This window comes from Thermobia domestica, chromosome 12, assembly GCF_964235325.1.
Source record: "Thermobia domestica chromosome 12, izTheDome1.hap1.1, whole genome shotgun sequence".
Classification (NCBI taxonomy): domain Eukaryota; kingdom Metazoa; phylum Arthropoda; class Insecta; order Zygentoma; family Lepismatidae; genus Thermobia; species Thermobia domestica.
The window spans coordinates 159,491,091-159,504,653 of NC_137465.1; the positions used below are offsets into that span (position 1 = coordinate 159,491,091).

The window sequence follows — 13,563 nt, forward strand, 5'->3', positions numbered from 1 at the left end:
TACATGAAGTTTACTTATTTATGTCTCGCGCGTGTAATGAATTGTACACGTGATATCTCGCTATTCAGTGTATTCTGTCTAAATATAAATGAATGGATGAGCAGTGAGTCAATTGGTGGGACGTTTTAATGAAGAGAAAGGGTTGGTGTTTAATCACTCCGTCTCGAAAACAAAACAACAAACAACGTCAAAACCTTCTAATATTTTTCCTGAATATTAATTTTGTTTTACAGTTCTGCTTAAGTGATAGGCTGATTCGATAAGATGTTAGACGAATAGTGTTAAATTTAGGGAATATCCTCTGTTCCCATGCCTTACACTCTCTACTAAAATAATAATAATAATAATAATAATAATAATAATAATAATAATAATAATAATAATAATAATAATAATAATAATAATAATAATAATAATAAAAGTAATAGCACTTATAATCCTTGTAGCACCGGCACCTTACTATGACTTTTCAGCACCGAGGCTTAATGAGACGTGAACCTACGAGTAGTATGGTGTCTGTACCACAATAAATGTTACACAATTCACATAACTTTAATACCGAAAAGAAACGTTAGTTCAAAGCAAGTTTGTGGAAATTTTCTACAACTTTACCCATGGTAGAACGTTCGCTTTTGAAATGCATAATCGAAAGTTCAATTAATATTGGAAATACGTCGCGGAGGTGGCTCAGTGGTATAGTATTCATGGCTAGTACGAGGGGTCCTGGTTCAATCCCATCTCAAACCATCTGAATTTCTTATATATATATATATATATATATATATATATATATATATATATATATATATATATATATATATATATATATATATATATATATATATATATATATATATATATATATATATATATATATATTGGTAAAAGTGTTCAAAAATTAAAAACGACAAGAAATTTCGAGTATGTGAGAACTAGCAGCATACGTGTTATAATAGCAACAATTGAAACACATCTATAGTACAAACACTGTACATATTTTCTAATACTAAACTATTATCGTGGCAAATCAATAAATATGTCCGATTATTCTTGCCGTCTTGTTTTTAGCAAGAATAATCGGATGTTAGCTGTATTTTCATTATTTATTCATCTCCTGTAGCGCACAGAACGTAAAACCTGGTCCTTTTTTTGAACTAGATTAATGAATTGGATTCCATTTTCATAGTAGATTCCGTCCTTCATATCGTTACTGTTACGAAAGGGCGTAAATCACAACCAATCAAGAAACTATTGTAAAACAACGGCAGCTGTTGAGGGAAGTCTCATCGCTGAAAATTTGAGTTTTATTGCTGGGAGATGACTCGCCTATTTTTAATACAAGAATTGAGTCATTGAAATGGGTTTGTTTCTCTAAGCTCTTATCGATAGGATTTTCATTTTTGCCGCTATGACTTCCCTCAAAAGCCGCTACTGACAAGGGAACCTTCCGAAAATGATAGTTGCAGTGAAAGATATGGCCTATGCCAATTGAAAGAGCTGTAACAGAGATGTTCATTTCCAAAAAATTAGCTGCCCATAGCAATAGGTTCAAGAAATATAAGGGGTGGAAGTTCGGGCAACAGGAAGGTGGACAAGGGGGGAAAGGTGCAAATTCCGCAAAAAAAGGGAGGGCAAGGCAAAATACAATGCTGACAAGTGATGTATAGAAAGAGACTTGCCACAATAGGGAACAAATGAGGGCCACCAGTGGGGTTAACAGTGTTGCCAACTACAATAAAAAGTATATGTTTTGCAAAGAGCACTACATGAAGTGAGTGCAATATTCAGTGTCAACCTGTCATGTAGAACATAAGATATGGGGTGTATAATCAGTGGTACAATCTAACAAAAGAGAATAGAAAATACAGAAGCACGAAAAATACGGAAAAGACGGAGTTGGCCATAATGCGCCACATTTGATCACGAGCTGTGCATATTAGGATGAACAAAACAAGAAGCACCGACTATGCAGGAAACCGACGTACCTAGATTCGAAAAGAAAAACGAGTTCCAAAGTTGGCAACACTGGCCATGAACATCCAGACAAGTCTAATATAGTTAGGCCACTCGCTTCACGAAAAGAAAATTCCGGCAATAGGCATCACTCGGAATGCATCAATGCTAGAGTGATTGAGGCAATGTCAATTCGGGGAACATGAAATGGTTGGGTTGAGCCAACAACCGATAATAGAAGTAGTGAACATTATGTCATGGTTGGGTCGTATGTGGAAATATACAGGGTGTCCCACCAAACTTTGTGACCTGAAAGATTTGCGAAACGAACAAAAATGTGACGGATCCAGTTGTGCAGGAATGTACCACTGTCAGGGGGCGATAAAAGTCTGTGAGAAGCAAGTGCCCCCAGAGGTCCCCATCATAGGGCCCCAGGAGCCAATTTCAAATTTTCAAATGGCAACAGGGACCGAGTGGTACCTCTCTCGATAGATCATGGAATGTGTAACAATATCTATAGGAATCATTTGCTATATGAAGCATGTTTTTCAAAATGGCCGCCACAAATATATGTTGTTTCTTAACATGGCATCGACCATTGTGATCTCAAATTGCTGCGAAGCGAAAAGAGATGTCACAAATCCAATTGTACCGGAATGTACTCATGTCGAGGGCCAAGAAAACTTTGTAAGAAGCAAGTCCCCCAGGGCCCCCATCATAAGGCTCGAGGGGTCAACCGCAACATTTCAAATGGGAACAGGGGCGGATAATATTTCTCTGGATAGATACAACACCGCCTATAAGAAACATTTGCTATATGAAGCACCGGTTTCAAAATGGCCGCCAAAAATCACGTTGTTCTTGTCACCGAGCAGATATTTTTGGTGGCCATTTTGAAATCCCATATAGTAAATATTTCTGATATGCGTTGTTGCATATTCCAAGATTTATCGAAAGAAATATAACTCGACCGATGGTGTTATTTGAAATTTTGAAGTTGGCCCCTGGGACAATATGATGGGGGACTTGGGGCACTTGCGTCTCACAGAAGTTTGTCGCCCGCTGACATGGGTACATTCCTGCACAACTGGATGTGTCACATTTTTTCGCTTTGAGATTATTTCAGTTGCAGAGTTAGGTGGGATACTCTGGATATATCATATAGGCGGTGATAGTACTACAGACAGCAACACACAGCAGATCAAGTCTTTGATTATGTTTGCTTTCTACAGGTGTGGATATGTGATAGAAAGACCACCAAAGGTTCCGACACCTCTAGAGTATTGTTTCGAGACATTCATAGGCGATCATTGTACCATGTGTGACGGATTGGCAGTATTCCGCTGTACTCACTGCAAATGTATCTTCAGTTTGGACCATTGTCTCATCGAACAATTGCACGTACAATGTGGACGAGCATGTACAAACGATCCGAAGACTAATGCCTGTTGCTGGAACTTTTTTTTGTGAAGCGAGTGGCCTAACTATATTAGAATTGTCTGGATTTTCATGGCCAGTGTTGCCAACTTTGGAACTCGTTTTTCTTTTCGACTCTAGGTACGTCGGTTTCCTGCATAGTCGGTGCTTCTTGTTTTGTTCATCCTAATATGCACAGCTCGTGATCAAATGTGGCGCATTATGGCCAACTCCGTCTTTTCCGTATTTTTCGTGCTTATGTTTTTTCTATTCTCTTTTGTTAAATTGTACCGCTGATTATACACCCCATATCTTATGTTCTACATGACAGGCTGATACTGAATATTGCACTCACTTCATGTAGTGCTCTTTGCAAAACACATACTTTTCATTGCAATTGGCAACACTGTTAACCCCACTGGTGGCCCTCATTTGTTCCCTATTGTGGCAAGCCTCTTTCTATACATCACTTGTCAGCATTGTATTTTGCCGTGTCCCCCCTTTTTTTGGCGGAATTTGCACTTCCCCCCCCCCTTGTCCAACCTTGCTGTTTCCCGAATTTTTCACCCCCTATATTTCTTGAATCTATTGTTATGGGCAGCTAATTTTTTGGAAATGAACATCTCTGTTACAGCTCTTTCAATTGGCATAGGCCACATCTTTCACTGCAACTATCATTTTCGGAAGGTTCCCTTGTGAGTGCAATCTGAGCGTCAATTGTTTTATAAAAGAACTTCCCTTCCATAATTTTCAAACATCTTCACAGAGAGAGAAAAAATGGGAACAATCAGCAACATGCCTTTGAATCCCCTGGATCGCAACCCGTGAGTATAACTGCTTATGTGTTTGCTCTTGCTTGCAAGATCAATGTTCGCATGAGCTTAACGATGCTATTTGCGTTCATATGTATTCTTTAGCTCACTCTGACTAATACAGTGCTTCCTTAATATTCTTATCAGCTATGGATAAAAAAACATAGCTTATCGAAAGAACGGAAATAGCTTTCCGTTAGGAGTTCCAGTAACCGTGTTATTTATTGGTGACAAAAGATAATAATATAAATACTTCAATGTTTTTATTTGCCGGTAACAGACAGGAGAATCCATCAACTTTGTGGGTAGCAATTAGGACTGCTATGAAGTGGATTTTTGCAATTTTAGCTGCTCTGTGCAGTGTCTTCTATTACAACGGTCAACTGTTCGTTGACGGATCAGGTGAGTACCATAATAGCTTACTTTGAATTATTAAGATCATGTTAGTGGGCCTTATCATTGTAATGTTAGTAGGTCAGTGTAACCGTCCGTTACTCCTCACAAGGATTATGAAAACTATTGAGCGAAAGCGGATTTTTTAAAATTCTGTTTGTTGTACGTAATAGGATTATCTCGGCCGAATTCTTCAATCCGTTAACTTCTTTACGGGAATTGTGACTTTAACGGTGGCTATCCATATTTCATTTATTCGCTAATGTGCGTTTCACGTAACACTAATATGCAAACCTCAGAACTTTTAAGGGTCACGGGTTGCATAAACATCTAGGCAAAAACATATAGATATTCTTAAACCTTATTATAAAATTCAAGCCCATTCATCCTTTGTATATTTTTACTATAAGTTATCTTTGTGTAAAATGAGTAGAGGTATTCTTGCGAATGCACAATTAGTGTAAAGGCAGCAACTTATCTCTTTTTCTCCTATAACTTAACAAACTTCGTAATAAAACGCACGACCTTGATTTTTTAAAATAGTATCCTCGTCAACACAGGGTGATACATGTTGTTTATTTAATTGAATTTCCCTAGGTATGTTTTCTAAAAAAAACTTGGTTTACCAACAAAAAACTTGATTTTATATATTTGTCCTGTCTGTCCGTATGTCCGTCCGAGAGAGACAAAATCTCAAGGAAAAAAATGAAATGGAATCTTTCAGTTTAACTTCTCATGTTTATGCCTGTTAAGCTAAGGGAGACGGATGATTAAGGCAAGTAAATGATGGTGGAAAAATGGTGGAATGAGAATGTGGGAGGAAACGGGAGTGCCCTGGGAAAACACACGGACACGATGTTGTCCACCACAAACTTCCTTGAACCGGGGATCGAACCAGGGATCCCACGCACCAGAGGTAAGCGATCTACCAGTGATCCATCGTGTCCCCCTAAAATCTCAAGAACTACTATTGTACTGCCAAAATGTCTTGAGCCGTGGCAAAAATGCGAACTAAAGCTCACACGTCACACCCACGCGTTGAGCCAATAAGGGTTCAGCTGTTGCTAAGCGAGAGAAAGCGAGTGGAATTCCTTCAGCCGATAGCAGCGCTTGCAACGGAAGACTAGGGATCAAGTCAATGTGGCATATCTTTAGTTGATGGACCAGCATAAATTTTTGGCCAGGATGTAGAGAGTGAGAATTTAGAAATCGAGATCCTTGATGGAAGTGATCCATCCAGTTGGTCCGAAGATATAGCTCCCATGTATTCTCATAGACGGAAAATTATGGATGAATTGCCCCTTGCTAGTATGTAACCCAATCGTGTCTAAACGCCAGGTTGGTTGCATACCATTCAATTTCAATATTCTAACCAAACTCCTTCACGTGCTATACAGTGATACTGTCACTTGTTAAATAACAAGGTGTGACGTAATGGCTCAAAGAAAACGATGATAATTCACGATTGGCAGCAGTAATTTGTTGTTAATGTGACATCGTTCTCAACATGAAAGTTCTGTTAAACGAACATTCAAATTGCTTTACTTTTGTGCATATCCTCTGTTATCTCGCTTATTGTTTGTACAGTTTATTTATTTATTTTACAAGAAATGTTCATGTGGTGTGCATATGATATACCTACGTTAGTTCTTGCAATAGGTTCCTACTGCCTTCTGAACTGAGAACACAAGCATCATTTTGTGGGGGTATGGTGGCTTTGGTAGAGCACTGATCTCTGTTACGGTGGGTCCCTGGTTCGATCTCAGGCCATGTGAAGGAGAACATCATATCTATGGGCTTTCTCAGAGTTCTCCTGTTCTTTCTGCTCACATTTTCATAACATTAATTACTTTATAATCATTCAGTTTTAAAAATTAACAATCTGTCTCGTTTAGCCTCAAGGGCACATGCGTGGGGTGTTAAGTACAAATTTCATTTAACTTTATTTTGGATTTTTTTTTTAAAAAAAAAACACATTAGTCTTCGTTTTATAGGAAAAAATAATTGTTGGAGAGCACTGTTTGAGAGTAAATAGTTCTTTACCTGTAAATGTATAGTATGATTTCTCTACCGTTCAACTATCTTTCAAAGAATGTTGCTAAACTCAGGTTTTGTAGAAAATGTTAAAGAGCGCACTAAATGGAGCCAGTTTTTCTTCCAGGCCTACTTCCGGGCAGTTGTTTCATCTCCCTTGTTCGAGCCCACTCCTCCAATGAGGATCACAATCACTAGCCTCCTTGGAGCTCGCGCTCACTAATTTCGTTGAGATTCGCGTTTACTTGGGCTCGAACTCACTACACTCAGTAAGGCTCGGGCTCGGGCTCTCTAATCTCAACTGGGCGCTCATACTCGTCTACCATCAATAGGTTCGTGCTTAATGACGTCAGTGGGATTTACACTCATGTGGGCTCGCCTCTTTCAATGAAGCTCGGGCTTACTCAGGTTCATACTCACATTCTTCAATGAGGCTCGCACTGATTATCTTCCTTAGAGATTGCCGCCCTAACTTCTTTCGGGCATGCGCCTATTTCAGCTTGGGCTTACTACATTCAGTAGAGCTCGGGCTCACTAATCTCATTTAAACCCGTGCTTACTCGCACTCGACCTCACTTCCCCCAACTGGGCTCGGGCTCATACACATTAATGTGGCTCGCGCCCCTATTCTCGTCGAGGATCATACTTACTCGAAGGATCACACGTTCTTCAATGAGGTTAGCACTCGTACTCATATTTTTCAATGAGGCAAGGAAATTTGCTAACTTCCTTGGAGATCGCGTTCACTAATTTTCGTCGAGCACGCGCCTATTTCAGCTCGAATTGGACGCGTGCACATTCGCGTTTGACCTCACTTCCCTCAATTGGGCTCGGGATCATAAGCATCCATGGAGCTTGTACTTACTGACGCCAGGAGGCTTGCACTCATTTGGGCTTGTGTTAATTATCTTCAGTGGGTCTTGAACTTACGATTCTTGTTGAGCTCGTGCTTACTCGGACTCGGGCTAACATCCTTCACTAAGGCTTATAGTTACTAGAATCTTGGAGCTCGCGCTCACTAATTTCTTTCGGGCACATGCTCATTTAGACTTGAGCTTACTATACTACCCTTCAGTGCGGTTCGCCTTCACTAAACTCAATTGCATTTGCTGTAGAACACACTACCCTCATTGGGGTTGTACTCACTTGGGCTCACGCTCAATTTCGTTGGGGCTTGGGGGCCGCGGTGGCTCAGTAGTAGAGCTTTCACCTCTGGTACTTGAGGTCCCGGGTTTGATCCCAGCCCCCGCCAAATGAACTTTGTGGTAGACAAACACCGTGTGCGTAGGTTTCCTCGGGGTTCTCCCGTTTCCTCCCACTTTCTTCATTCAACTATTTCATTCCTTACTCATCATGACCGTATCCTTTAGCCTAACCGGCATAACCGTGGGACGTAAAACTCAAAGATTTCATTTTCATTTTTCGTTTGGGCTTCCAGTCATTACCTTCAATGGAGTTCGGACTCACTGCTTTCAGAGAGGCTCGGGATCGTGTTCACAAATTTTATTTGTTCTCGTGCTCATTCAGACTCGGGCTTCATAGCCTCAAATAAGCTCACGCTTTGGTTGACTTCCTTCAACTCTCACTATCCTCATTAGACTCACTTGGGTTCGTGTGCAATAATTTTGTTCGGGCTTGAATTCATTAGCTTTAATGGAGCTCGGAGTCGTTATTATCAGTGGAACTAACGCTTACTCGAGCTCGGGATCTTTCATAGCTCGCGCCAAGTGAACTTTGTGGGTGGACAAGCACCGTGTGCGTGGGTTTTCTCTGGGTTTTCTCGGGGTTCTCCCACTCCCGCTTCCCGTTTCCTCCCACTTTCTTCATTCCACCATTTCTCATTATCACCTCTTCTTTGGCCGCATAACCGTGCGACATAAAACTCAAAGATTTCATTTCATTTCATTTCGAGCTCGGGGTCACTAACTGCAATGAGTTTCGCGATGATCGGGCTTATTTGCAATTGTTTGCTTAATTTTCAATAAATAGCACGTAAAATATTGCAGTTTCTAACTTTAACTTATGAAACATTGATTATAAGGTGAGACAACAAAGAAGTCGTGGCGAAGCTATGACTAATGGATTAATGAATTTACAGTATAAGCACATCCTTTATTCTATAAGATCTTTGGTATTTACAACCTTATGCATTTAATAGTGAATATTAATGATAGTACTATTCATGTGGGTTGGCGGTAAAGCTTGTTAAATATTGCACTGTAGTAGCGAAGGTAGCGTAGCGGTAGGGCATAATTAGGAATTAGCGTTGAAATATGCGTATTACTAGGTATGCATTAATTGCAAATTTGGAGCGAAGCGATCGACCTTTATTTATAATTTATAGAATTTTTTTTAGTGCATCAATTGTTCTCTTGAATGAACACGACATGCAAATAGCTGAATTTGACATATCAGCGAAAAGCATAATGACTTTGAAAAATTGTGTTCGCAGATCAAAACGAAAAGGGTTTCGCCCTACTTCTAGTGTCGAAAATTCTATTTTTCATTGTTTGCAATGAGATTTCGCACATCAAGTGCTTTTGCAGAGTTAAGTCTATGGACATCATGTAAATTCTGTGATTATTCCTCAATGGTATGTCCAATCTGGACATGCGACCGCTTCCGACACTCAGTGCACAATCTCGAATCACCATGTCAAATTTGGTTTAAAACGGTTCAGGTATCTTAAAAGAGTGGATAAATGTGAATAAATGACCGCGTAAGTCGAGTAAAGAGGGCCTTCGTTTCAATAGATACACGTTTACCGTTGAAATTAGTTGCGTTAGTAACAGCATTGCGTTAACTAACACACTGTCGGAGCATTGTGGGGTGGTGGCAAATTCAGAACTAATTGAAGTGAATGCAACAGGCACAAGTTCTAAAATTTGTTTCCATGTTGTTTTTTAAATTTTATTTTATTTTTGGCTAGAATTTATAAACGTTACCTGTGTATGCGTCTTTGACGCGGGAGATCCGCGTTAGACTTCCAATGCAAGCTCACGTGGTTCGCATCAAACATCAAGCTGTAAGTTCACGTCTCATATAGCCCCGATGCCGAAAGGACGCTAACCAACCATATGATTTTTCCTTATGTGATTTCCAATTATCCCTGTTCCCGCTATCAGATGATAATGCTCTATAGAAGTAAATACTTATATTGTTTGCTTTAACGTTGGAAATCACGTGAATAAATTCTTAGAATATTTTAACAAAATTTCTTGCAAAATTTGAAGAAAACAATGTCAAATAATGGATTAATTATATCCTTGTCTGATAGCACCGGGTTTCTCAAGCTATTTTATATCTCGACCTCCCTTCTATCATCCTTTTGCCAGTGACCTCCATAAGTAATTTATGGTTTGTAATACGCTTTTCGTCTATTAACCCTTTTAAATTATGGCTTTTTTAGGTAAATTATAGATTTTCAGCCAAGCAGCTACAACATCATCCCTATTTATCCTAGGATCATGGTTCGTACCTCATTCTCTTTAGAATAGAGCAGCCTTTTAAACGGTACCATTTAGGCTACATTTCTTAAGGCGGGAAATTTTGAGAGAAATCGGGATTTTTCTGAAGTTTTTTTTTTTTTAATTCGATTCCCTCTAGACCCCCCTGTGTTAATGTACAGATTTCAAGATCGACTGAAAAATACTAAGGGGTGTACTGAATGTGTGTACAAAATGTCAAGCTTCTATCTTGAACACTAAGGGTGGAAAAAATATTTAACAAGGAGCTAAGAAAATTCCCACAATGGCCCAGATGAAATATAAAATTTTCCTGAGACATCCCTCTTTATCCTAGCATCATGGTTCGTACATCATTCTCTTCAGAATAGAACAGACTTTCAAACGGTACCATTCACATGTCTTTATCATGTGCCTGAGGGGGGAAAATCGCAAAAAGAAGTTAAAAAATAATCTTTTGTTTAACCCTTTTGTCTCTCTGGACCCTCCTGTTTTAACGCAGGGATCTGAAACAAATGTGAAAAATATTAAGAGGTGGACTGAATGCCTGTGCTAAATTTCAATCTTCTAGGTGCAAAAGTAAGCCCACCAAAAAATAATATCCACACAACACCCCAGATTCCCGTATAAAGCAGGATCTCAGGTAAAAATTTCCTGAGATATCCCTATTTATCCTAGGAATCATGGTTCGTACATCATTCTCTTCAAAATAAAACAACCTTGCAAACGGTACGTACCATTCACATGTCTTCATCATGTATCTGAGGCGGAAAAATAGAAAAAAAAGTTATTTTTTGTTTAAAAATCTTTGTTTCTACCTTTTGTCCCTCTGGATGCTCCTGTTTTAACGCAAAGATCTGATAAAATCTAAAATCCAGTGCTTCTTAAGGGGTGCACTGAATGTGTGTGCAAAATTTCAATCTTCTAGGTACAAAACTAAGCCCGCCAAAATAAATAAATAAATAAATAAGAATAAGCATAACAAAAAATACTTCTTAAGTTATGACTGACGTCATCACACCATATGTTTCGATGGAGGAAGGCATGAAAGCATACGTAATATGTTCTACAATGCCTCCAGACTTGAAAAAACACAAAAAAGGAAGTAAAGAGCTTTATTGGTACTTTTTAAATCGAATAATAAATATTGTACCCTATTATGTAAAAATAGGTGATACAATTTTAAAATGTTAATGCTCATCACTTATATAGATATATACAGGGGTTGGACAAAAAATCTAAAACGTTTGCAAGTGTGAAAATCATACCTAGTTTGGTTTTGGGGCCTCCTTTTGCATCCAAAACAGCTTGGATCAGACGTGGAATGGACGTATACATCCCCTGAATCGTGGTGTGTGGAATTTTGTACCACTGTTCCTCCAAAACATGTTCCAGTTCTTTAGGGATGCTGGTGGATGTTAATGAGACCGAACACCCTTTTCTAATTCAGACCACACTGGCTGAATGATGTTCAGATCTGGTGATTGTGGGGCCCAGGGGAGATGTAATAGCTCCTGGTCATGCTCCTCAAACCATGATTTCGCCTTTTTGGCACCGTGACAGGGTGCCAAATCATCTTGGTAGATGCCATCATCATCAGGGAACAATATTTGGGCCATGGGTAGAACCTGGTCCCCCAAAATGGCCTCATACGCCTTAGCATTCATCATTCCATGCAGAGCTATGATGGGACCTGCAGAAAATCACGATATCACTACTCATACTGTAACAGAACCACCCCCATGTTTTACAACTGGGAGCAGACAGTCTGTATCATACGCCTGCGACGGTGTTCTCCATAAACACAACCGGTTGTTGTAAACAAGGTGAAGATCGATTCATCGGACCACATTATGTGTTTCCACTGCTCATGACTCCAGGCCTTGTAATCCTTGCACCACTGGATACTCCTCTTCGTATTTATTGCTATGACCAGGGTTTTGGCGATAGCGGCCCTGCCATGAATTGTCATTTTATAAAGTTCCCGTCGCACTGTTTTCGATGAAACCGGGTTCTGTAGGCCGAAATTTAATTCAGACGTAGTATTCATTGCAGTGGTCTTCTTTTTAGCTGCTACAATCCGTTTTAATGCCCTCCGGTCCCTATCTGACAGGATTGTCTTTCGACCACTGTTGTGCTTTGCAGACGTCGTTTGCCCATGAATTGTGTGTGCCCTCATGACATTGGACATAGTGCCTTTCGATACCACCACAATGTTCGCCACTGTTGCTACTGAAGCTCCAACCAGAGGGGCACCAACGACCATGCCTCTTTGGAAGTCTGTCAGGTCACCCATTTTACCGCACCACTTTCACACCACGACACTCACAGGCGAACTGGTTACTAGTGATGGACAGTATCGAATGAATACTATCGAATTATTCGAGTTTTGTACTATCGAATTATTCGATAGTTTTGTACTATCGAATGTATTCGATAGGCCCGACAGACTATCGAATAATTGTTTTTCTTTGCAGGGGCAAACACGCCAGCACTTGAGCTTAACTATCTGACAGACTGCTTTCGTTCTCCAGACCAGACTATCGATAGTTTACCGTTAGGCGGCCCTGTCGCCTTGCTGCATGTTAAAAGGGAGAAACAAGAAGTGTTATTACGCCCTCTTCCGAGCCTAGTAGAACGCGCCACATGAATGAATGTTTTTGAAAGCAGCGAGTGATCCAGCCTGTTGAAATGTTTGGTACTATCGATAGTTATATTAAGACTTCAGGAGCCGTAGTGTCTTGCTATGAGGCACTGAAGAAGGCTTAATATCACTACTAGTTTTTCGGTACTTAATGAATTTCAACCAATAATAGATTGTTAAAAACTATCGAATGAATTTCAGCCAATGGCAGGCAATGGAGAATTGAGGAAAGAAGTGACTGCATACATATGCTAATTTTGCAACTTTATCGTGTCACCAGAAGAGAGAGGGGAGGATATAATTCCGCTTCAAGTTCCATTTCGAGATGTATTGCATCCCGGAAAGAGATGCCCCGATCAAAGGGGAGAGTTAATTTACCCTACGTGAATAACTGTCAGCTGATCCCTGCAATTTTCAAGCACGCACCAGTTATGATAAAATATATGTAGTATATGCTGCGAAGAGGAAAATCCTATGATTTTTCTTACCGTAACTGAAATTTTGAAAATACTAATCTTTCTTTCTTCTGGCAATATTACTGTATAATTTCATAATTGGACTGAAAACATTTATAGGTTCTTAACTTAGTGATGTTTAAAACAGGTTTCTTAGGGAATTTAAAACAGAAATGAAATCTAATTTAATGCTCAACAGTTATGCCTTTAAGTGGAAATTCGGTTTTTTTTTTTTTTTTTTTTTTTTTTTTTTGCTTAACGTATTATAAGGTTGGTTAGCGCAAGGGACATTATGATACCAGTGGCTTGAGGATACTTTCTGGCAGCATGTATAGTCATTATATTAGTATTCTTGGGCACTGGCGCAAATCCTGGAAGAATGAAGGGGACAT

The 13,563-nt window shown here is 39.5% G+C and overlaps 1 protein-coding gene across 1 annotated transcript in view; it reads left to right on the plus strand.

Annotated features, from left to right (window-relative positions):
• LOC145666770 (salivary endonuclease-like) overlaps window positions 1-13,563 on the plus strand; it is a 71,567-nt gene that overhangs the window by 12,755 nt on the left and 45,249 nt on the right. Inside the window, exon 2 of the mRNA XM_081734323.1 lies at window positions 4,462-4,583. Coding sequence (XP_081590449.1) covers window positions 4,505-4,583 — 79 coding nt within the window. The 5' untranslated portion in view covers window positions 4,462-4,504. The remainder of the gene's footprint in view (window positions 1-4,461; window positions 4,584-13,563) is intronic.